The sequence below is a fragment of the Erpetoichthys calabaricus genome, chromosome 9 (assembly GCF_900747795.2).
Source record: "Erpetoichthys calabaricus chromosome 9, fErpCal1.3, whole genome shotgun sequence".
Taxonomy (NCBI): domain Eukaryota; kingdom Metazoa; phylum Chordata; class Cladistia; order Polypteriformes; family Polypteridae; genus Erpetoichthys; species Erpetoichthys calabaricus.
Window position 1 is genome coordinate 41,916,335 of NC_041402.2, and position 26,818 is coordinate 41,943,152.

At 37.3% G+C, this 26,818-nt stretch overlaps 1 protein-coding gene across 3 annotated transcripts in view; it reads right to left on the reverse strand.

The window, feature by feature from the left end:
* The window catches only part of nlrc5 (NLR family, CARD domain containing 5), a 154,514-nt gene that overhangs the window by 87,086 nt on the left and 40,610 nt on the right, over positions 1-26,818 (reverse strand). For all 3 annotated transcript variants that reach the window (XM_051931673.1, XM_051931674.1, XM_051931672.1), the window contains exons 7-22: positions 25,156-25,239; positions 24,796-24,879; positions 24,087-24,176; positions 22,252-22,308; positions 19,906-19,956; positions 19,421-19,504; positions 15,159-15,242; positions 11,864-11,947; positions 11,067-11,135; positions 10,792-10,857; positions 8,077-8,160; positions 7,912-7,995; positions 7,648-7,737; positions 6,081-6,128; positions 4,229-4,288; positions 1,339-1,422 (exon numbers count right to left, since the gene is read on the reverse strand). In XM_051931673.1, the coding sequence (XP_051787633.1) occupies positions 1,339-1,422; positions 4,229-4,288; positions 6,081-6,128; positions 7,648-7,737; positions 7,912-7,995; positions 8,077-8,160; positions 10,792-10,857; positions 11,067-11,135; positions 11,864-11,947; positions 15,159-15,242; positions 19,421-19,504; positions 19,906-19,956; positions 22,252-22,308; positions 24,087-24,176; positions 24,796-24,879; positions 25,156-25,239 (1,203 nt within the window). The remainder of the gene's footprint in view (positions 1-1,338; positions 1,423-4,228; positions 4,289-6,080; positions 6,129-7,647; positions 7,738-7,911; positions 7,996-8,076; positions 8,161-10,791; positions 10,858-11,066; positions 11,136-11,863; positions 11,948-15,158; positions 15,243-19,420; positions 19,505-19,905; positions 19,957-22,251; positions 22,309-24,086; positions 24,177-24,795; positions 24,880-25,155; positions 25,240-26,818) is intronic.

Sequence of the window (26,818 nt, forward strand, 5' to 3'; positions counted from 1 at the left end):
CATCCATCTATCCATCTTTCTAACCCAATTATCCAAGGCCCAGGGTCACAGGGCAGCTTGAGCCTATCCCAGGAATCATAGAGCTCAAGGTAGAAACAATCTCTGGACATACAGGCAGTCGATCGTAGGGCAAACACACACAAGCACACACACACATACACACTAGGGCCACTTAAGCACACCAATTCACCTCAATGCAATCAGTTTAAAGTTTAGTAAGTTTAGTACAGATGTTTTAGCATAGACAGAGTGGTGGTGCAGAGCTTTTATTTTTGCCTTACAGTGCCAGATTCTACATGGAGTTTGCATATTCCCTTCATGCATTTATGGACTAACTGGTATTGGTAAGCGTCAGTGAGTTTTCACTCAAAAACATTGTGTTGAGTTCATTTTTTTTACCACATCTGCAGCAAGAACAACTCACTGTGCATTAAAAAAGTCGATAATTGGCACACACACTCTGCCTTTTTCATTTTCTGAGTGTTTTTTTATTGCGAGTGTGCACAGCACACCACAGGTTGTCACAGCTCCACCCATGATGATCTCCACAAGCACAGAAGCGAGAAATACATCCATACCTCAAGAAAATAGCACCAAGATTCTGATAAAATGTATTATTTCCAGTTTACTTGTGCTGTCATAAGCATTCCTCAGAAACATGGAAGGCATGTCTTCATAAATCAAATCCTTTGCTGCTTCAAAGTGGACGTATTCTGTAAGTTTTAAGGCTTTTCATCACATTAGGCTGCCTATACCCATTAGCTCCATTATAAAATGCAAGAGTAGGTGAGTTATTTTTTCAAAATTTGCAAAATATGTTTCACTTTTTAAACATAGTTTCTTGTGGAAAACTAATAGTATTTGTGAAGAAATAACTTTGATTTGAAAAATACAGAACTTATTCTTTAAAATTAATACCATTATGTAAATTTTCTACTGAAGACAACTCTGACTCATCATTATCACATTATCTTGGCACCACACCATCATTTGATAACGACTTGTAACACTGCAGCAGGAGACCGGGTAGGCCAGGCCCTATTCTGAAGTGTGACCATTAACTCTTGGCGGGTTATACTACTGTGGCTTTTCAGAACGATACTAAGATTTGGTTTAAAATAAAATGCTTAACTCATGCCATAATATATACGTTAGAAAAATACCGCAGGCACCATTCTGTTTCTGGACTTCAATAAGACTTTTCAGTTTGATATCTGATCATTTCAACTTCCTCTTTAGTGAATACTTAATATCCTAATTATAGAAAACTGTACTACTTTAAATGTGTCCTATAAAACAACCTAATTGATGCAAAAAATATAAGGCTTTTATACTCACTCAAGTTCTGATAATCCATCATAATACACCAGTCTTTTACATAATTTGTCCATGTCGTCTTGCTTTATATCAGTCTCTTTGAGTCTTTAAGGGAAAGAATAATCAATTTAATAATAAAACACATGTATAAGTAAAAGTATTTAACAATATTCATGACCTGTCATTTCACCCTCCTTGTCTTATGCCAGATCTTGACCTCCTGGCCATTCTATCTACACACTTACACCTCATTTTCTTATGGGGCTTTTATTTCTAAATTAACTCAGTGGCCTTTTTATGTAAAAATACCCACCATAATATAACATTTTCTTTAGATCACAGAGCCCACCACAACAGCATCAGATGAAAGGCAGAGCACACACAGTTAAGTTTACAGTCACCATTTAATACGCACACTTGTGGGACGTGAGAGGAAGCCAGATTACCTACAGAAGAACTCACACAGGCTCAGGGGGAGCGTGCAAACTTCATACATATAAAGACCAGGAATTTAAACCCAGGACACTGGATCCTTGCAGCACTGTTTTATCCACTGTGCCACATTGTCCTGGAGGGATAAAAATCTTCATTTTGAAACTGCAGGTACTATATTAAAAATCAAGATGCACTCTGCCTAGGTTATAAGTTTTTTGCTCAGATGGACTGCAATGACCTATAAATATACTCTTTGTGAGTGCTCTACACAGAATAATGCTGCTATTGTATGTTATCTGTATCTATTGTGGGGGGCCCAGAAGCAAGGACAGGCATCTTGGCCAGGATAATGGAAGGTTTCATACCCGGCCAGGAGGCCATAATGGAAGGGCCAAAAGAATGTGATCACTGGGAGCAGGTCATTTCCCCACACAGAAGGTGGCAGTGTTCCTCAGGGCTAAATGCAGGGTTGCATGGGAAATAGAGTCTGGAAACACAACCCTGTCGGGGTCTTTGGGGACCGCCAGAGGGTGCTTCTAGGAGAGGAATGCCCTGGTTTTTGCACGACCTAGAACTGCTCAAGAAAAATTGGAGAGGAGACCAGACGCAGTTCCCAGGTTGACTTTAAAAGAGAGCCCAATGCCTAATTTGGATGGAGTCAAAGTCGGGAGACAGTGGGGTACGCTCTTGGAGGAGGAAGGTGCTTAGTGTGTTTTTGTTGTAATTATTTGTGTGAAGAAGGTGCCGGGCCCAATAAAAAGTCTTTTTTGAGCTTAAAGTGTGTCTGGGGATTATTGTATCTGAGGTTTGGGAGGCTGCAGTGCCCCCCACTGGTCACACTATACATACTTTCTTCAGTATTTATCTAAGTGTATAATCCTAGTTTAGAATAACTAGAAAGTTTACAACCCAACAGAAAACAGAACTGGAGACAGCAGAAGATCGCACAGGTAAAGCACCCAGGATCAAAGCTTTCAGGCAGAGCTGTCCATCACTTGAATAATCTGTGTCACATAGAATGTCCAGCAGGGGGCGCACCCTTTTTAATAACCATGGCATAAATATTAAGACAATGGTACAAAAGAAAGGAGGCATGGTTCTTGAAGGGTGCATTTTAATTTAAGAGTACACATCTAGACTTTTCCAATTGTATTCTATTATAATTTCTTCTGCTGCTATTATTCTAATTTTAATAAATAACGCCTTGCTGTTACATTTCTTGCATATCTTGAGTGATACAGTAATAAAGTTGATACAGGGCAGCAGATGTGGGGAGACTGCCACTTTCGTTCTCATAAGATGAGCAGGCTGAGGGAGGCATTCCTAATAGAGAGAATGGAATGGAAGTTATGCATTGTTGGTTGGTAAGTGGCACTAACCAAAATGTATCAGCTATCATGTGTCTACTAATTATTCTCAGGGACCAAAGCGTGTCAGATGTAAGTCCAGGACATATCTGGGGACACCCGTGTGTTGTTCATATTGATGCTGGTTAGTTTATGTGTGGCATACTAAGGAGTGACAAGCAGTGCTGCCATCACTCACAAGAAGTGCTTAAGTGAATAGAGTCTGTGTGTGTGTTAAATTTGTGGTCCGAGAGCAGAATAGTCCAAACATGAACTTGGTGAGCTCCACTCGACAACACAATAAGACACACAATAAGACATACAAAAAAATGAACTACTTGTTAATAAGTACTCAATCTGCCCAGAGCTCAGAAATGAGATCTTGAGGTACATAGTGTGTCTTCACTATGGTGCCATGAAAGCATTTTTTAAAAACACTGACCAAAGTAACAGATGATCATATTTTCATGTCCTTTTGAAATGCAGAATTCAAATGCAGCCCAATAAATAAAGCACAAGACAAAACCAAGTTATAAAACCGTACAGGTGACACATTGTCAATGGCTGCCCTTTATTTCCAGTTCCCAGGCTTGATGATAATTTCACTTTGGGCCATGTCCTACTGGGACGGGTACCTAATCCAGGTGTTTACATTTCCAAAAAGCATCAACAAAGGTGATCCAGCAGAATTAAATAGCAAATGAAACCCTGAAGGATACTGATGGAATTAAAGGGTAAATGCATTCTATGTGGATGGATACCATGAATCAATTCTTCACATAAAAGGGTGTGAGTATCTCAAGTAAGCTTCCAAGATATGAAGTTGAAGCAGAAAAACTGCTAACGTTTAAAAACTAGCTGGATGACTTTTTCAGAAAGCACGAATGTTAACCAACCAAAGAAGCTTCATGGGTGTGTCATTTCTCCTGCAATGTAATGTTTGCAATACACACCAGAAAAGACTGAATATTAGGGGCACACATCCTCCTGCAGTGCAGTTATGAAATGACAAATGTCTCTGTTTGACTCTATGAAGCATGAAAGAGCTACAAAAATACACCCTGAATATTCACAATTAAAAAGCCTACTGGCCTCGAAATGCAATGGTCAGTAGGCCTATTATTAATTACCTGAATACTTTAGTGCATCCCAAGCCATTTTCTTGTTGTTTGCCAGTGTCAACATTTCTTCTAAATAAAGACGCAATTTTAAAGCAGTTAAGAGACATAAACAGCTTGTATTTAGTCCATTACAATTAATTCATCAAAACACTTGTGGTGTTTGTATAATTATGAATAAAAACTGACAAATATTGCAAATTTCCATCTTATGATTACCAGGTGATGCATGTCAGGGACAGTTAACAAAAATGATTACAGGTCATCTGTGCAGAATTTCTAAACCATACAAAGCACTTGTCAGACAGTAAAGAAACTCATCCCCAAGTTTGCCAATTAAGACATCATCTTTTATATAAATTGCTTCATCCTGAATGGGCTCCCTGTGTAAATGTGTCAACCACATGCTACCTAATGCATGGCCGATGTCTGAAATCGAAAAGCACTCACCGTACTGCATACTGTAACAGTCATTTCAGCATGCACCCTAACACATTAGTCTCAGCTCCCATGTAGGTGCTCTATGCTATTGAATTTGAGTGCTTATTCTTAATTCAAAAATGATACTCTATCTCATTCTAAAATAATCATTATCAATACAAGAAATTTTCATTATTGATAACTGAGGAAGAAATAAATTTGGAAACATTAAAGAAATTTTGTCCTCAACTAGGACCTCTTTGAGTCAGGAACCAGGCAGGAGGAAACTTGATCTTTGATTTCTCTTCATGAAGAGGGAGTATCCTATTACAGCAGACTACTATGGGACAGTTCCCTGAGCAGAGGTGTCAGCGAATGGTCATAGAACAAAAACAGAAACTCATACTTTTTGATATCTGAATTAACATAACAGTGCTGAATTATTCCTGACATTTACTCTGATTGGTTCATTGACTTATATAATCTAAATATTTACTCTGATTGGTTAAAAGACATGTTTTCAGCAAAGAGCATAGCCTGCTTACACACCTAAAATAAAAGTCTCATTCTACTACATTATAGTACTTTAAGAGCTGAACCTCTTACGTTCAGCTCTTATTCTTTTATGGAAAACTGTGTATGTGACAACTGGCAGGTCTTACTGGGTACAATAACATTCTGTCTCTTTACTTAACCCTTTCAGCAGTTTTCTTCATGCTATTTCTAAGACAAATGCTATATATTTAATTTAACTTGCACTGCATTCAAAACACTTCATTTAGAAAAAGCTGCTACCCCTTGAATGTTCCCTTTATTTTCTCACATAATTCATCCATATTAGACAGTGGCTTTACCTTATAAGGCTGGAAGATCAGCTGATTTATTGTTTTGTCTATTTATTTTAATACTTTGAACTGTTTCTTGTGTTATATCTCCTTATGTACTGTATGTTTTAAATGTTGTTAACAACCCTCCTAATGTAAGTTTATTGACCTCTTTAGAAACTTTCCTGGGATGCAGAAAGAGCATGCCTTACTGTTGACATCTTTGGGACAGCTTGACTATTAGCTAAAAAAAACAACCTTGATGGACTGAATGGTTTCTTCTAATCTGTCAAATTTCTTTTCTTTTTTTGTTCTTATGACAGCTTTTGTTAGCAGCAGTGGGAGCAAAGATGAATCCAATCCTGGAAGGCCACACTCATGCACACATATACAGGACTAATTTGGATTCAAAAATCATTCTAACACACACGCCTTTGGGATGAAGGAGTAAAGCAAGACTACCCAGAAAAAAAACTTGAAATATACAGTAAGCAAGCAGTAAGCATTATGGGGACCCAGTCTTATGGGTACAGCCATTTATTTCCCTTATAGTGCCAGTAAATCAAGCACATAAAATATTGAACTCTATCTTAGAAAAAAAAACATAAAGCATACATCACCTTTTGCTGGTATTGAATGCTATCGTTAAGCTTTTTTCACCCCCAGAGCTAAGGACAAATAATAGATCATTTTAGTGTCACTTGGCACCATGATAATCATCAGTACTATGAGCTATAATTGTTTAAGCAGTACCACACAAAACAAACCGTTTTTAAATTAGCATCTTAGAGACAGACAGTACATTATACATAATTTGACATACTGTAAATACAGCAAATAATAAACCAAAACATTGCTTCAGTTCACCAAATCCACAATGAAGTTATGTCTTTTAATATATTCTGATTTATTATTGTGCTGGAGATTGACAACATGCTGAATGTTGCTCAGACATCCAAGTAAGAATTTCACAGTACTCAGACCATGTGACAGTACTAGTGCTACTGATACTTACATTGTAAAATACTGCAGAAACAGTAATTAAAAATAAGAATAATAAATATTCTGGTTTCATAACAGTCTTTACACCTTTTGTCGTCTCACCCTTAAGGAGGCTCAGGTGTCACATAACGTGGCTTGCAATAAATTATTCAAAGACCACCCGTCTCTAAGCACAGCACACCAACTGATTCTTTTATGATCCTCATATTTCAATCCATCCGTCAATTCACATTGTCATGCCTACTGCTATATATCAGCCTGTATTTGTTCCCTGGTTTATTGCATAAATATTTTGTGTTATATTGCTACTTTTATTGTTTTTGAGTGTTTTGTTTATTTAAGTATGTTCCTTGTATTTTGTGAGTGGAACCCAAAGAGGTTTGGCCATCCTGACGACACTACTGTACGTCATGTATCGGAGGTGGTCCCAGTAGAGATTCATTGATTGATTGATTGTGAGAAGGAAGGTGTATTTAGGACTTTTCCGTTTTTTTGATTACTTTTCACTTTCTCTTGGTTTCTGAGTACAGTCATTCACGGATTTACTGCCGAATGAGTTGATAGCATTCATACTTAAAGCTGAGGGCCTTAGGAAAACAACAGAGCATTAATGTTTTAGAAATTGCCAAAACCACCCACAGTAATAAATCTTTTGTTTTTATTATTTTACAGACTGACTCTTGGAGGGTCCATAGTACAAAATTTCCTAAACCAGCATGTCTCTGGGGTAAGAGATGAAGCTGGAGTACCCACCACAGACCCTTTGGATCTGTGGATTTTGGGTGTTTAGGCATGTAGTACATTTTTTACCCAGCTAATGTTTTACCAGCATTATCAATCAGGCCTTCAGAGAGGAGCTCTAGTGGAAACATAAATGGCAGGGTAGAATTATGACAGGAAGAAAGAGTGATCAAGATTAAAAAGAGAGATGAAGGTGAGAGGAAGACATGGAAGCATTTATCAGCCACCTAATGGGATACAGTGAGACTATGGGTGAGACTAAGTCAGTACAATTTCATATACTGTACTCCCATTGTGTTCATTGTTGCTTGGATGTTCCCAGAAACATTTGATTTTGTTAAAAAAATAAAAAGATCTAGTACTATTATGTTTACCATTATGAATATGAGAATAGGAAAGCTTCAATAAATGTGAAAAAAATGTAAAAATGAAATAAAAACTTACCGTATGTTGACTTCGCGGATATGTTTGCACTTTTTAAAGGAGTCTGCCAGGTAAAGGACACCAGCTATTGTGACACTGTTCCCACTTAAACTAAAGAAAGAAAATCAAATAATAAATCAAAATTCACAATGTTCCATAGCTCCATTAATCACTCACAACTCCATAGCCATCACTCCTAAATGGTCACCTCACACAAACACTCAGTGTCACTCCTTCACCTCCACTGCTGGCTCTTCAACAGTGAATGGTGTACACAAAACTTACTTTATATGTACTACATCTTGCAGTTCTGGTAAGACTTGGGCAACAATCTTCAGACCTCTGTCCCCCAGTGCATTTTGGGATAAGCTGGAAAATGAAACTGCATTAATGGCCGGACAATAACTTTTTTTTTCCTTTTAAACACATCTAATATTTTGCGTCACTTACTCCAGTTCTTCTAGATGAAAGCATTGCTTGACTGTTTCAAAAAGCTCATTCAGCTGTGTGACTTGGATCTGACAGTTAATGAGCCTACAGCAAAGATAAAGAGCATAACACTTACAAAATATTAAATGGAGACCAACTGTGGATCCACAGGCAATGCATTCATTCTTTTTCCTTAGCCACTTTTAATAGTAATGGGGCTGCTAGAGCCTACCCAACTACCGCTTATCATGTTTTAGCCAGCATTATCCCACTGTTGTTTACTGTTGTGTTTCTTGTCTGTTGTGTTTAATTTTGTATCATTTATTTATATTAATGTTTCTTTCATTAACAATGTACATTTTTCTATGTGTGTGAAGGGATGTGGCCTCAGTTATGACCCTTGTGTTTTGTGGGTGGCTCCCAGGGGGGCGGGACCCCCTGCCAATCACTGCCAGAAATGGCCCTCCACCCTATTTAAGGGAGGGCCTCCATAGTTCCTGGAGGTTAATTGGGAATGGAGTGATTTCTTGTGTTTCTGTGCTTTTGCTATTGCTTTGGGATTTTCTGGGTTTTGAACCTTTGCTCTGACTCTGCCTCTGGATTTCATATTGGGACTGTGTTTTTGTTATTTTGAATATTTGGATTCTGTTTTGGGACCTTGTTTACTGTATTTTTCAATGCTGTTTAGGCAATTCTTTGTGCTCTTTGGAGCTTTGTGTCTGCACAGGCTTCTGTGAATATAAAGATTTCTCTTAGCCCTTTGGGTTTCTAGTCTGGGTTTTTGATGGTGTTTCCCCCCTCTAGTAGGCAACTTTGAAAACTGTTTTTGGTACTTATGATTTTGGATCTCCCAAGATCACAAAACCACTAAGCTCAAGCCAAGGGTACCAGTCCAAATTACAAAAATTGTACAAACATAATGTGAATACTGTAACTTTGGGAGTCTGAAGCAAACCAGAATATCCAGGAAGAATTTGCAAAGTCCACACATACAATGATTAAGCCACAAGCTGAACACGGATTGGTTGAGCTACAGTAATTTGTGGTCCCACATAAATTTCTAAAAGTAGTCTTTAGTAAGTCCATTCTCATTTATATTTAATATGTCCTGCCAGTTAAGCCTATACAACCCCATGATTAAGTACAATATGCTGTGTGGTGTAGATAGAGGATATGGAATAGGACTTGTAACCACAAGAGTGCAGTTTGATTCCCACAGCTAATTTTATCTGCCCCTGTTGCCCCTACACCAAATTGTACCTGTAAGAAAGGATGACTCTGTGCATGTAAACTGCCCTGCAGCTGTGTTCTGCCTTAAAAGACGCTATATCAAATACAGATAGGTTAATGATTGACATCTCCCATTGGCTCCTTTCTCTTATAAGTAGGTGACACTCTTTTATACAATGTCCTAGTGATATGATCATATGGACATCATATGGACATCAAGCAAAACATGAGCCACAAGTCTGTGACTTACAAAGGGATGCAGACAGGAGTCCATTTTGTCAGTATGTGACTTATACTTGAGTTAGGGCTGAAGTATAAAGAGATAGTGAATGATAATATATTTCACAAAAACAGAAATATATACATGTAAAACAAATATGGATCACATGGATCAGTACCTATGTATTTGGAGATACTCATAAAGACCTATGCACCTTGTCGCCCACTCAGGTCTGCTAGTGAACATTGCCTCTATGTTGCATCAAATTTCAGTTTTTTCCATGTGTAACTCCCAGCTGTTGCAATGAGCTGCACACATCCATCTGAACTGCTGACTCCTGCGCTTGACTCTCTTGACCTATGAATATCTTTATAATTGATAACGACTTCGATGCTAAGTTTGTTGTATCTAAGGCTAAATCCACACTAACTACATTTTCATTTAAAAACAACACTTAAAAAAAAAACGATCTCTGTCCCTACTACTATATTCACTTAATTTATGAAAGTACCTCTGCCTACACTAAAAAGACTAAAAAATCCTTATGACATAAAGGTTCACCTACAATGGGCATGCATGCATCCTTGAAGGGCCGTTTATCTCAAAAAACAGTAGCGAACAGAAAAACTGTATGCCTTTTGCACATGTATGCAGCACTTTAAATTGTACAAAATGCGATTTAGAGGCATGTGTTAACAATACAAAAAGTAACACAACAATAGCCACTGAAAGCAATTCTTCTACTATGCCTGCTATGTTGGAATATTGTTTTCATCCATGGTGGTCTAACCAGTCAGGGAATGACACATTGCAATCAGAAGGATCCAATCAGGGAAGGGCCAAATAATAAACAGAAACTAATCAGAGTGTGATTAGAGTCTTCATTTTTGCCCCTCCACATTACAACACTTAGGCAGCATTTCAGAATTAAAACAGATTTGGAGAGCATTTTCAGAAATCTCCATTGCCATGGGTTGAAAATGCAGGTGTAATATGGGCAAAAGGTGAAAATGGAGACTAATGTCTGTGTTTTTAAACAAAAATGAAATAATGTGGATGGCGCCTAAGAAATTAGTAGCTAGTCTTGTGTCCTTCTGTTTCATTTAGAGCTATTCAACTGTGACGGTCAATTTTGTAACCTTGTACTGTAACATTTGTTTCAAAACAAGTCCCCAGACTGATGTTTACTAAGTTATGTTCGCTTTGGATAAAAGTATCTGGTAAGTGAATAAATGATAGCAATGTAATAATGTAATTGCAAAAATAAAATCTGTACCATGAAATACCTCAGCTTTTTTGTAAAGAAGAGTGTTGGTTCTTGTACATGTTTATTGACTGGATCTGTAGAATCACTGAGAGAAAAGAGAAAAGATTTTACAAATATTACCTAAAATTTAAAAATTATAATTTGGTCAGGTAATGTTTCATACTTACACTCCAACACTATAATCTACCTATATACCTGTATATTAAAAGATTTATTCACCTCATTAAATTAGCACATTAAAACTACAAGTACTATACAAGGAACAGTCATTTGGAGGATTTTTAATCGGGTTACCTTATACAGACATCAGGCTCCACAACCAGTTGCTCTAAAAATCGTATGACAATGTTCTCTGACTGTAGCCTGTAAAAAAGGATATGCTTTATGTGCTTATGTTACATATCATAAAGAACACTTTAACCTCACCTCTAAGATTCTATTAAAACATCAGACATTAAGGACCAAAAAACAGGTTAGGATACAAGAAAAATGTCCATATCTCGACTACACAGAGTTAAACAGCTGCCAAAAATTACCACAAAAAAGCCCACACATACTAAGAGCAATTTTCCAAAACCACAGGCAATTATAGGTGTGCCACACCATCAGCATGACTTGATAACATCAGATGGTTCCCTCAGCCAGTTACAAATTATATATATACATAGCCATATGATTGGTCCAAGCCATCACAAAATTCATCATTGTTGACAGCTGGTCTTGTTTGTTCACCAATTTGTTCAAACCTCATAAAACACAAAACCAAAAGCAGCTTTACATTAGTTCCTACATTCTGTCTATGATGCATCTAACAAATGACCGAGAATGATATATTCCAGTTATCAAGGCCAATCCAGTCACTTCTGTGTTGCTGTATGTCAACTTGTGGTTTTGCCCCTTTACAGAAGTTAAAGGGACTTGTGAAAAATAACAGCTTATTTACAGGCATGCGTTTAAAACAATTTAAGAAACAACACACACTGAAACTCGTCAGCCTGGCGGTTGAGCCATGTGATCCCACTCTATACGTACAGCCTTTCATCTTTTTTACTTCACTTTTTCACACAGAACACCACAACACTAAGACCTACCAGACTTCAGTGACATTTGAGCAGTTGACCAGGGCGTGGGACAGGTAGCATGATCCAGTACTAGACAGCTGATTATTGTTCAGTCTGTGGGAAGAAATTTTAAAAAAGCTTCAAAATCTGCTTCATGCCACCAGAAAAAATAATAATAGAAACATTGCTTAACCCTCACAGTTTTCATTCTTACCAGCATCAGTACTTGCCTCTTAACATAACTGAGTAAATGGTATGGCAGCAGGAAAATGAGTACTGTACATCAGGTGAACTGATTTGTTAAACAAATTTAACTTACATATTTGAATACAGGGCGGCACGGTGGTGCAGTGGGTAGCGCTGCTGCCTCGCAGTTGGGAGACCTGGGGACCTGGGTTCGATTCCCGGGTCCTCCCTGCGTGGAGTTTGCATGTTCTCCCCGTGTCTGCGTGGGTTTCCTCCGGGCGCTCCGGTTTCCTCCCACAGTCCAAAGACATGCAGGTTAGGTGGATTGGCGATTCTAAATTGGCCCTAGTGTGTGCTTGGTGTGTGGGTGTGTTTGTGTGTGTCCTGCGGTGGGTTGGCACCCTGCCCAGGATTGTTTCCTGCCTTGTGCCCTGTGTTGGCTGGGATTGGCTCCAGCAGACCCCCGTGACCCTGTGTTCGGATTCAGCGGGTTGGAAAATGGATGGATGGATGGATATTTGAATACATTGTTGTACTACAACTAAACTTAATTAAGCAAAACAAGTGGCCTGGTATGAGTGAGTATTCCCTTAACTGAGCTAACAGCCCATCCAGTATTGGCTCTTTCCCTACGCTGTACATTCCACGTGCTCAGACTCAGAAAGTGGATGAATGAATTAAGTAGACCATTGCGTCTAAGGCATTGCACGCCTTGTTTGACTGGAAATACTTCTAGTTAAGTCAAGTTCACGTTTAATGTTGTGTGTACATGATACATATTGGACATAGTATAATGAAACTCTGACTTACATGTCTCCTCAGAACAGTTGACAAAGAAAGATTATCCAGAAAAAGGCATTTTTTACTTTAGCACCAAGCAAATCTTACTACATTCTGAAAGTTAAGCTACCAATAAAGCTTGCAAAATGAAACTCAAAATTTGGCACACCACCTTCATTTAAAATAACTTCTGTATATAAATTACAAATTACGATCATCTTAGGTCAATTAGCAGATCATCTTCTTCCATATCTTCCTGTCCTCTACATCTTGCTCTCTCACACCCATCACATGCATGTCCCCTCTCACCACATCCATAAACCTTCGCTTAGGCCTTCCTCTTTTCCTCTTCCCTGGCAGCTCTATCCTTAGCATCCTTTTCCCAATGTACCCAGCATCTCTCCTCTGCACATGTCCAAACCAACGCAATCTCTCCTATCTGATTTTGTCTCCCAAATGTCCAACCTGAGCTGACCCTCTAATGTACTTGTTTCTAATCCTGTCTATCCTTGTCACACCCAGTGCAAATCTTAGCATCTTTAACTCTGCCACCTCCAGCTCTGTCTCCTGCTTTCTGGTCGGTGCCACCGTCTCCAACCCATATTACATAGCTGGTCTCACTATCGTCCTGTAGACCTTCCCTTTCACTCTTGCTGATACTCGTCTGTCACAAATTACTCCTGACACTCTTCTCCACCCATTCCACACTGTCTGCACTCTCTTTTTCACCTCTATTCCACAATCCCCATTACTCTGTACTGTTAATCCCAAGTATTTAAACTCATCCACCTTTGGCAATTCTACTCCCTGCATCCTTACCATTCCATTGACCTCCCTCTCATTTACACACATGTATTCTGTCTTGTTCCTACTGACCTTCATTCCTCTCCTCTCTAGAGCATATCTCTACCTCTCCAGGATCTCCAATACATGCGTTTATATAAAAATACTAATATTCACATTCAACTTTGTAGAATTTGTGTGCCAGAGTCCTGCATTTTAGCCGGTGATTTCTAATAATACCTCAGTCTTCAAGCACAGTGGCAGGCAGACTAGTTGTATCTGTTGCCAACAGTGTGGAATTAGGTTCAAGGAGCTTCAGGCTGACATCAAAGTGGACGTAAAAGAGGCAGCAATTGTTCAGACAGAGACATAGTGAGAATGAAGAATCAGCAGAACAGAGAGTGGGTGGTGAGTGATTGCCACAAGTGATTGAGAGCAGTGCTGGAAGCAGTGGAATATAAGTAATGGGTGTTATCATCTTCAAGAAGCACTCTGTGTGGATGGTTCATGACCATTTTATGTAGCTCTTACAACAGGGAGTTTTTTTTTTTGAACTTTGGAGGTAGAACAGCAGCCTGAATATTATCAATAAATAAACAAATAAGTTCATAATAGACTAAAATATCATGAGTGATTTAAACAGTAGTTTTCATAATAGTCATAATTTTACTGACCACTTGACCTATACTTGCAGATGCCATGCTGAGAATCATGGTCCTAAACTATATGTAGCTCCCACAGGCAAACTCCAAGCACAAGAGTTATTTAGTGAATGGAGCTAAAGGTACCTGAGTTTTATTTGTAACAGAGGTCTTTGGGTGTTTTTCTCTTGTGACAACATAGCCTACTGCCCTTGGCTAAGTTACAATTCTCTCTGCCTTCAGGCATCCGGTTAGGCATCTTCTGTATTGTATTAAGCAGAATTATTCCCAGGAGACTTCTTTATGATGTGGTGTAGAACTTTAGAAATTAGTTGACAGGCTGCTTTTTTAGAGGAACATAATAAAGAGATCTGATTGAAAGATATGTGTTGTGCTTCCTGTTTTCTTTTTATAGCCCCTGAAGTCTTTTGCATTTCTAATTTGCATGCATTTGTTTATCTTGGTATCTAATGTATTGTTGTTTTCCAACAGTTTCCTTCTGCTCAGAACTGCAAAGAGCTGTATGGGCACAACACAGAAATCAGCCCTGAATGGATCTTTTTTTCTCTTAGACTGAACCTTCATACATACAGTAAGTGTCTCCTAAGTATGAGAACGGCATGAAGGAAGTATGCAAACTACAGACAGGAACAGATATCTGCATACATTAGTTGGATATTACAAATCGATACCTTAGCCTTTATTTTATCTATCATCATGAGTTGCAAAAAAGATGACAGGTCACCATCAGAAAATTTTAGAGTAGCATTAATACATGAAGATACAAGAATGTAGTGATAATGGACATAAAAGGCACATGCAAATGAAGTAAGACCAAGAACAGTAACAAAAATCCACTGTGGGAAGAAGATCATGTAGAACAGTCCTCATCTATAAGTTATCATGAAAAAAAACAAAAGAAAAAAATTACTTACATAATCTGTTTTGAAATTTGGAGTTCAGGCAGCATTTCAACCAATGTCTTGCATTCTTCATCATTCAACTCATTACTAGATAAGCTGTATTAAGAAACACATTTTTCATAAGGTGTGGCTCCCCTCCTATAGGAACATCCATTTTTAGCATTATTTAGTAAAACAATTGGCACACTCAACATCACACAACTCCATATGCAGTCTGCTACTGCTATCTTTCAGAATTTTGTAATAAATACTTCTACATAAACTGTGAATGAAAGATTTGAATATAACATTTGATAGTAAGTTCACATAACTCATCTGATTTCACTTCACAAGAACAAGCTGTCAAGTTTTCAGGACTGTTCAGATTCTTGATAAGAAGAACACAGAACACACAAACATTTAAATCTGCTTATTTCCCTTAATTTGGAAAAGCAAACATTTGTCTAATAATATAGATGTTTGAATCCTGATCTACCATGCCAAAATTGATCATCGCAGCTCTTACTAGGGTCACATCAGTACGTCAGATTATTGTCAGTTTCTTTGTTCTCTTCTACCCTTACATCTTTGAGAGCAATGCTGGTTAGGAGGGTTGAAGGCACATACGGGCTTGAAGGGTTGAGTGCGTCAGATAAAAAACCTGAAGGCTGCACTCACTTTAGTGTTTCTTGCGATTGTAACACAAGGCATTATGGGTTTAGTACATAGAAAAAGTTGGGGATCAGAAGAAGTAAACAAATTAAAATGAAGTAAATGAAATGAAAGTAGAAAAAGGGCACAAATTACAAACAACATAGAAATTAAAACATATAATTATATTCATTACGCAAAATAAGATATAATTACAGTATAAGCATTATGCAAAAAAGGAGCATGGACATTTTACCCAATTACCGACATGAAAATTGTAAAATAAGAAACACTTGAGAGCTTCGAATGAAGGCAGACCTTTTAAATGCCCATGGCACTATGTTTGATGTTGTCAGGTCACTAAATGGAAAGGCTTGGCCAACATCAAGTTGCATAAATTGGGATGACCAGATGTTAAGAAAACATTAAGGTAGTTTTGTGAGAGATTGGGGAAATGGGTGTAACTAAGGAGTATACAGGAGGACTAGTCCTTCATTCCAGTGTGTTTAATTCTTGCTGTTTAATGGGAACGGAGAAAGCATGACTATATATAGCCATTAATCTGATGAAGTAACAGTGTCTAGTTGGTTGTGGAATGAATTAGGAATCACTTGAAACAGGCAATCAAAGAACGGGAGTAGCCAGCTTGGAAAGGCACTTAACTGTTTCTCACAGTATTTCAATAATTTATTTCAAATTCCTAACACCATCTTTACCAGAGAAAATATATATTTCAAATTAAATATCAAATTAAATGTATTTAATCAAAAATAACAGCATACATGTAATTTATATATTCTTCTGCTCACTGTGAAGGTGCTACTAAGTGTGAAGTCTGACTTGAGAAACATCAAAAGTCTTTTTAAAGAAATACTTGACCCAAAAATGCTATATTTTTTATAACTTGTTTACCCCATATAGTTTGTAGTGATGAACAAGAAATACTTTTAATCTCATGTTTTATTGAAGAACGGAGATATTAATGTTCTTCCATGAAAAAAATTTCATGTTACTTGTGTTGCATAATCCACATGCAAAGTAATCCTGTTGTAGGCTCACAACATGCAAAACACAAGCATTTCTTCTAAAAGTTTGGTAAATAAATACCTCTATAAAATGAAAGTAATTCACAAACAGGAAGCCCCTTCACATGGGGTCTCACTTTTGAATTGAAGATAGGACTCTTGACCAATGTACAAACTACACAGTGTCAGTATCATATAAAAATGTGTCATTTTTGAGTGGAGTATTCTTTTAAGGTGGTACTTTTGTTATCTGCACTGATGAATTTAAAAGCCCTTCATCCATAATTTCTTCTTTTTATTGGAGCCTTTTTCCTACTACAGAATATGGAGAACTGGAGTGCTTCAAGCAGTAACATGAGCAAAGAAAGAACCAATGCTCGAAAGGATGCTGCTTTATCAAAGGAAACATTTGGTCCTGTTTGAGACACCAATCAAACAGGAAAGTGGAGTAAGAGAAGGAAACCCATATAGGGAGCAGCCCATTGCTATGAGACACCATCATGTCCCCCTGCATTCAACATCCTTTCTAAGAAAGAAAATGTAGCCAAACCACTATTAGAAATGTGTTAGTCATGAACTTAGATCCTATCATTGTCAGTCTTACATATCTCGCTAGCTGCTCCCCAGCAAGGGCATTTACTTGGACATAACACTAGGCCCACATGAACCTAATATTCATTACATTTGTATGGGTGTTTTGTGCTGATCTATTGATGAGCTTGCTTTTTATTCTTGTGTCTGGGTGGGTTTTACTCTGACTTTTGAATGTTAGTTTCATTGGTAACTTAAATTGACCCCAAGCTAGTGACTGTGCATTGTGACAGATTGACATTCAACCCAGTGTTAGATCCTTTCTTGCTCATTGTGCTGCTGAAATTGGCACTAAGTACAGCTTCCTGTTACCCTAAACTGAAATAAACAGGATCTATTTATGGATGGATCATTGAGACAGCGTCAGGATTTACTTTCTTGAACCTTGGTGTTTTTTCAAGTGCCTTACCATTCTAACATCTCTCTCTTCTCATTATTTTGCTCATCTTTTTCTTTGAACTTTCGTCATGTTTTGACTATGTCTTCACCTGCTCTGTTTAATACTGATTTTTGCTCAATCAATTCAACAACCTTTTGTCAGCTTTGACCAAAACTTTACCTGCTCCTTGGTTCCAGTTTTTGCCCAATAGGTACACAAAGCTTTGTTCACATGACCTCATCTATGTGTCACCATGCTGTACATTTCACATGTTCAAAACTGCACTTTAGTAATTTCACCAGTAACTCTAATCCCCCTGCAATGGTGAGTGCCAAAAAGATGCTGAACACTAGGAAAATGTCAGCTTATGAAGTCATGAAGAACATTCCTGAAGGGAGCAGCAGGTGGGGAAATGTACAAAAGTTTATTCTTGGCACTCTGAATAAAATGTTTATCACGTTATTTCACAAAAATATTGTGTTATTTTACAATAATTATTGCGTTATTTGCAAAGATATTGTCTGATCTAGTTGGTAACATCAGACATGTGAGTGCTCCGGTCAACTAGTAACAGTTACTGAGGGACAGAGTAATGCCTGTGCATAACCTGCAATCAAATGACAAGAACTGAACAGTTAGTATGGGTATACATTTAATCCTGTATGTGCTGAGAGTAAATTCAATCTGACAAGTTTAGAGTCAGTAATCATTGCAGCAGTACTGAGTAGATGCAAAAGCAAACATAATGGATGTTATGCAAGTCCTTTCCTTTGCCAACAAAATTGCACAGTCAATCACAAAAGAGTGTGCTGCATGCAATCCAATAGCAGAAACCTGTAAAGTATCAGTTTAGTTTTATTCTGCTTATTTGATATTTTGAAACTGTGTGATCTGGTGACACAGCAGCTAATGTTTATACCTCAAATCTTCAGGGGTTTAGGCTGGAGATGTAGAAAGGGGATGGATGTTACTTACTTAACAGCACATAACGGACACAATATATTTTGTTAATTTAGAAGTATTACTGACACAAATTTCTTGTATTCATTGTTTAAACGTTTGATCAAACTCACTTAAGCACGCTCACTGATACCAATTCCAGATACATGTATGAAGGAAAAACCTGTACAGCAGGAATGCTAGCTCTGTGCTGCCACTCTGCCTATGTTAAAGCATCTATATTAAACTTACTAAACTTTAACCTGATAAAACTAAAACTATACCTAAAACTTTTGTTTAGGTCTTGTAACTTGGTAACAAGAATGTGAATGTAGGCTTAACCTTTCCCTCAAACAGCTGATAGAATGCAAATAATGCAATGTTTTTGTGAAATAATGCAAAATAACTCGGTGAAATAACTCAATAATTATTGCAAAATAATTTTGAATGATGAGAAGAAGCTCCCATAGAAATAAGCAGATGTCTTGGATGTACAACCACTGGACATGGAATAGGGAAGGATTATCATTTTATTTCTTTCTATTTTCTTTCTCTGTCTCAAGATGTTTAAGATGTGCTTTTCTTTCTTTTCTTTCTTTCTTCTTCTTTCTTTCTTCTTCTTTCTTTCTTTCTTCTTTCTTCTTTCTTTCTTTCTTTCTTCTCTTTCTTTCTTTCTTTCTTTCTTCTTTCTTTCTTCTGTTGATACTTACTCAACTTCAGAAAGACCAGGGCATCTTCCTAAAATCTTGCAAAGATTTTCCATATCTCTGGGTGTCATTCTCCAACTTGAGATTCTAGAAATGGATAAGGAAAACAAATCATTATCAGCTTTGATGGTTTTGGTTGACTAAATGAGTTTCAGTTTTCCTTTATCAGTGAACATCAGAAACCAGACTAAGTACTTTTGTTTAATTAAACACTTTAATAAAATGACAATATATTATTTAGTTACAACTCACTTTGGCAAAAAATAACAAAGAAACTACTAAATGCCTATGTTTTGATTTGATGTCTTCCTGCAAATTAATTCTTCTTTAGACCTTTAGATTGTAGTAAGATGCAACCTTGTTGCTTACAATACCCTTTGTCACAGTGACATCTTTGGGTATGCAGTATCATAATGACATGATAGAAAACTCAGATATGCAAAACACTCTATAGAAAGACTGCAGCAGACACCTCTCTTGAGGTTTACCTGATCTTCCTGTTCTTTATGTTGCAGCTTGCACTGCTCGAGTTAACAGCACTGAAATGCAAAAAATAGAACAAAAGAAAAAATAATGTAAAAGATCAATTTTTAGTATTAACAGCTTTAGTTCGGTCTACCGCACAGATTACAGGAAATTGTGGTAGAATGAGAATATGTAATGACTCTTACCAAGTCATAAGCCATATTTTAAAAGGCATCATTGACTTTAAAGAAGGGTATTCCAAGCGACATGTCTGACATCTTAAACAATGTTGTTTGAGTGTGAAGCACTTTTTATTCAAAAACACTGTCTATTCTGAAAATATATTAATAAATACAAATATAAATAAATATTGCAAATGAAGTGAGAAGTAAAAAAATGAAGAGTCCCTTCATTTAGTCTGATGGTGACACACAGAGTAATTAATATTTAGAAACAATTGCTCCAGAGAGCCCTCCTCTTAAAAACTTCCTCATGAAATTTAAAAACTGGATGGGGGACAAGTTCTTAAAACTGATCAACAATAACAACATGGAGTCTATCTTAATTCACACTGAAGCTAACCTCTCAAAAATGAAGTCCTTTTCCATATCTCCTCTGTCATCAGGAATTTTGGCAGCCTTTCTGATTCTCCTTAAATAAGAAACAAAGTTTCTTTGTACCTTACATTTTCTGACTATTAACAAGTTTGTCCAGCATTGACCTACAATATGTTACACTCTGTTACCTCCAGCCCCTTTGAATGTATTATTCCATCTCCAGTTAATTCAAAATTTTGGTCCATGAGTCTTCACTCAGGCTCTCAGTAGTAAGTCATAACACCTGCAAAGCTCAATGTTCACTGGCTCCATGGTCTTTTTGTAGCCTGAATGCATAAAATCCTGCTACTGCTTGCGCCCTGCAGGGGGCGCACCAGCTCCCCAAACCCGACACAGACACAAATTCCATAAGCACAAAACAGGCTTTTTTCAGTTTCCCACCTGCACAGCACAGTACCAATAAGCACAGCAGAAGTATTATAACAAATGAAGCATACTCTTCGTCTTCTTTCTCTCTTAATAATAATAATAATTCATTACATTTATATAGCGCTTTTCTCTTGCACTTTCTCTGTCCACTTCCATTACTCCTCCAGCACGCTTTGTCACCTTCCTCTCAACTCTGGCTCCTGGCGCAGTGGCAGAGGGCTTCATTAAATTCTGTACCCAGGAGTACTTCTGATGGCTCATTTGTGTGGTGCGGAAATACTTCCCGGTGAGGTGGAAGCCCAACAAAGTAGGGCTCTGCAGTCTCTGCAGCACCTCCATGGAACCCAACAGTGTTGTACTGAACTCAAAATCCACTACACTTTGGTTTCTAATCCTGAGAAGTGACAACAGGTTGTTGATAAAAACGAATGATAAAAAAGTTCTTCGGTCCAAATACATAGTAATGTCCCTCTTAAATAGAATTTATATAATTATCATTTTTGAGATTTAATACATTTTTCATGTCAATGTACATTGTAATAATGGCCCGGAGATATGAACTATTATATGCGTGAGTCGTCATTTAGCTAGTTTGGCTGCATTTCCCTACTTGATCAATGGTTTTGTCATTTCCCAGTTTCTACAAAATTATGCGTATGGATGGGTCAGAGTTGCTGTAAATATACACAAGCTTTCCCATCCCATCAGTTTTCTTTTATAAGAACTGACTTTTGAGTGGAAAGCTGTGCACGCTCATTTCAAACCTCTTTTTACTTAAACACAAGTTTTATAAATCTGTCCCCTTGTGCTTATGTACTGCACTTATCCCTTATTTTTCAGTTGTTCATCCTTTTCTAGAATTGTCCATTATACTGTTTATATTTTGCTCATGCTGAGGCTGTTGCCTTATTTAACTATCTATTTATTTAATTTCCTATAGAGTGTTTGTTGTGGGTTTATTTTTAATCCTGTGATTATTTCTTTTTCTTTTGTATTAAACATTTTGGGCATGTGGAATTCCCTCTGCAAATAAAATGTATTATTATTGTTGTTGTTGTTAGTACTATTATCAGTGCTCCTAGTTTGCCATATCAATTTCCACTGTGTCCCCCCCAATGAGTCAAATAACCTTCAACTATGCTCCAACTGAACACACTTGTGATTGTGTTAGCTCTACCACAGGTTGCTCTCACTACTACAACTACCTGAAAACAGTGGTGACATCCAGTAATGACAAACATGGTTTAACACTCATCAGGCCTCAGAACCAAAAAATATACAATATGGATGCAATATGCAGTGTAAAAAATGACAGGCATAATTGGGGGATATTGAGTGGTTCCATTCAAACAAATACACTTAGAAGAAATCAGAAGTGCTTACCTCTTCATAAGGTGTCCTGCTCTGTTTGAAAAATACACCTCAGCTTTTCTGTTCCCGCTTTAAAAGATTAAAGAAAATCAATAAGGCCAGGTCAATCTTTCATTAAAAAATCAGAAGTATTTTTCTGGCTTTTATTTTTATTTTCTCCCTAACTTGGGGGTTGATATTTACAGCTTGAAAGAATAAATGTTCTTATTTCACTTTTTTTATTTCTCTAACAAGTATGAACCATTAATTGAGGATAAGCAGGAAACAGCTAAAACGCCCTTTAAAATGCCCTAGGGACCCTGGTTTTATTTAAGGACTGTAACACTTCTGCCAGCACTCTTTATCCTGAGGCTTCATGTTGTTCACAGATCCATAGAATTACATAGAATTCCAACTCTTGAACATTAATCTATGTACATGTAACTAGAAGACAGTGTGGTTCAGTAGCTAATATGTTTGGTTATCCATGGACAGTAACTTTTCAATGACTTCAAAGAGTTTCAGGAAAACTATTTGTTGATTCAGGAACGTCAGACTGTGTTTGGATTCAGCGGGTTGGAAAATGGATGGATGGAGGAACATTAGGTGAAACATTTATCATCAGCAAGTGGAGGGAAACATTGGCCTTAACTGTGCATATCATTGAAAGGTGGAAGGAACAATTTACAGAAGTCCTGAACCTGCCTGGATCTATCCTACTCAGCGAAACCATTGCTAAAAATATCACTTGCACTTGAGGCAATCTCTGAGGCTGACTTTGCAATAGCAATTAAAAAGCTCCATAACACCAAGGTCAGAGAAGTAGAAGAGATCCAATTGGATTTTTGAAAGCACTAGATACTAGATGGAGGTCTTTTGACTGATGTGCCTCTCCAATGTTTTATGGAAATCAGAGACACAACATCCAGAATATAAGACTATGAAGGAGAAAATTAGGGTGTTTTACTGAAGGATCAAGCTCATTATTCTCCTAGAAAAAGCCTTTGCCTCAGTATTGTAAAGGAGATTCCATCCGACAGATGAACCTTAGATCCTGGACAAAGAATTCCACCCTGGCAGTGGAACAGTAGACAAACATTTTGCTCTTACACAGATATCTGATGGGAACATGCCATGAGATCTGTGATAAAAATCCATGTCTGCAGATAAGGTCCAGCAAAGATCTGAATCCAAGACTCTGGTGATATGGAAAAGACTGAATCACTGGGCCTCCACAAGTAAGAATAATTACTTTTTAAATAATTATCTTTCAGTTGGCATGGTGGGTATTTTTAGACTGCCATAACACTCAGGACCTAGATTTGTCCTACGTGGGTTTCTTCTGTGTGGAGTTTGCATGTCTTCATCATGTTCACACTGGTGTTAGATTATCACACGGGATAGATTAACTCTGATAATATGTATTCAATAGATTGAAAACAAACTAATTGGGACTTTTTGAAATTAAATGTACCTGTACTAGGTGCTTGATGTGTGTTGGTTGCTGACAGATTAGCGTCTGGTTTCCTACATCTCCTGCCCCCAATGGAAGACTGGAAAATGGAATGGACTATGAAGACGCTTTATTGAAGGAAATCTATTTTCCTTCATAACAACAAACCATTTACTAATTTTTAAAAATAAAACTAATGAAACCTAAGCAGATAGGTTATGTAGATAGAATGAGCCTGGAATAAGTCAGTGTGAGTGTGATAGTGAATGGGGCCTGATATGAACATCTCATTTAATACCTAATTCTGCAGATCTCTGTGACCCTATAATATGTTAGAAAATGGACGAAGAGTCGATTAAATGACTCATTGCAGCACAAGAGATATACTGTATGTTAATAAGAAGCAAAAACTTACTCAATGTGTATTTCTTCAATGCTGTTGCACAAGCACATTGTGTTTATGAGGGTAAAAACTCCATCCAGTGAAGCAATGTTGTTATTTAAACTGTGAATGACACACAAGTAAGAACAAGACACTATAAGAGATCCCTATTTAATTGACATAATGTATAACTCAAATTCAATTTATTAAAATTAAGTGCACTTCCACTTATGAGCCCAGTATGCTATACAATTACTACAAATACTGTAAGTAAAATTAAATGCAACAACCAAAAAAACATACTGCAATATATAAATCAAATACACATACATGCATACAGAATAAATGGATACTGTACCTTTAAACATAGATAATAGTTTTAAATCAAAATTGTATGTGTACAGGGTCAACTGAATTCTGAAAAGCATCACTTGGTAGGCAAATGATGACTTACAGAAATGCCCACTGTACATCAACATACATCTTTCCATTTGGATTCTTTAAACATTTATGCCATAAACACTGCTTCCATTTAATACAGAATTACAGTATAGCAGGGTAGTATATATTGCATTACATTATACTTTCCTGGCTCTTGTTTTATTAGACATTCTTCAGTGGACTGACATCAGAGTGACATCAGAGGATGACTCTGAAGAAAAAGGACTCTGACATCATGGATAAATGTATAGTGGCATCGTACACTGTAATTTAAATCAAACGATACAAACTCCAGACTTACTTTACTTTTCTGAGACTGGTCACTTTGTGGAATACATTTGTCACTTCAGCAATCCCCTGATCTGTGAGTGAATTGTCATTAAAACTGCAAAAGCAGGGGGTAAATAACAGTTATAATACTGGAAGGCATAGCAGAAATTTAGAAAATATTCAGAAAAACAGATAATTGCGTGATACTTGTGCAAGAAATGATTTTAACTGCTATATCTGATATATAATTATAGAATTAAAGAAAATTCTTGCTTTTGGATTGAAATAAGTAAAGAAAACAGCACTACATTTTTAGTTTGAAATTAATACATTTTGGATATTAAGAAATAAGAATATGCAATACTGTATATATAAAAGTGATTCAGCTTACTTAATCTCTTTGAGGTGTGGACAGTCTTGAAGAGCTCTAGCCAGGCTAGCCACTCCAGTGTCATTTATATTTCCACCAACAAACCTGCAGTGAAAATATTGAATGGTTTTTATTGTACTGTTTATAAATGATATATTTTTTAATTACAAGATCTATTTGGATTGGACCCAACCCTCCTGCCTGTCATTCTACTGGAACTGCATCTGATCCTGCTCTTGCACTGTCATAAGTCCTGCAGTTAGTGATGCTGTCTTATATGAACTGTAACCTTTTTTTTATTATGCAACCTCTTTTTTAGCTTTTTATCTGACCACTTCAGGACTCTCTTTAATTACAGTTCTACATTTTGGAATGAAGTTGTCTTGCATTAGACACAAATTGCATTTAGGCCTGCTCCACTGTCCCTCAAATGTCTCCACACACTCTTAAAAATAATGGTTCTTTAAGGGCATTTTGCTGGGTTGTGTGATTTCCAAGACAGCTATTGCTTGACAAACAAACATTTCATTCTGTCAAGGGTTCTTTGCACATGGAATAGGTTCTTTTGGCTTTCAAAAGGTTCCTGATTTTTTTTTTACAAAAACAAATCTTTAATGCATATTAGGCTACATACCAGGGTACAGTACTGACAGAGCCAGAAAACCTGAAATTGTATGCAGCAAGAGTCCTTCTAAAATCATGAACCCATTGTTATTTCACAAATCTGTAATCATCTGTTTATTGTTATTTATGGAGCGTGCTATGGATCTAAATAAATAAAGGTTCTTTCTGGGACCTTCATATGCATGGTTCTTTTGAGAATCAAAAATGATTCCTCTATGGCATTCCTATGAACAACCTCATTAGCACCTTTATTTTTAAGAATGCGCTTAAAATTTATTCCTGTTAACATTTTTTGACTCTGCCAGGACTGGTCAAAATTTGCCCTATGAAAATGAAATGTAACAGCTTCAAGTTTGTGAATCACCGTTCTGCCAATACACTGAAATGTGCAATATGCTGGTCACTAGATTCTAATTTTTCAGCCACCTCTGTTCTCTGAATTCTATCCTGATTATTAGTAAACATAAAATCCTAAAAGGCTTCTCCTCTTTTTGGTACTTTAAAAATCTACACTGATGACATGAATGAAATCCTGTTCTTGTTACAAAGTTATACCAGGTCATGTTTGGGTAATTAAGGTCCTCCATTACTATAACATCCCCCTCTACTTTTGCTTTTTCAATATTATTGAAAAAAGGCATAATGAAACAACTGACTGCATTGGTGGGGGGATCTACAACACTCTCGTTTCACCCCTTTTGAAGCAGATATGCATTTCACTTCTCCCTTACGTTAATGGCATCTCTCCCACCTTTTCAATTTTGCTAAATAATGTGTAACCATATGTGTTATACTTGTCCCTATCCCTTGCATTTAGACAAGTTTTTATTATTGCTCTTATATAATTACGACTATCTACATACAGCCCGCGGGCGGCATGGTGGCGCAGTGGTAGTTAGGAGACCTGGGTTCGCTTCCCGGGTCCTCCCTGCGTGGAGTTTGCATGTTTTCCCCCTGCCTGCGTGGGTTTCCTCCCACAGTCCAAAAACATGCAGGTTAGGTGGATTGGTGATACTAAATTGGCCCTAGTGTGTTTGTGTGTGTCCTGCAGTGGGTTGGC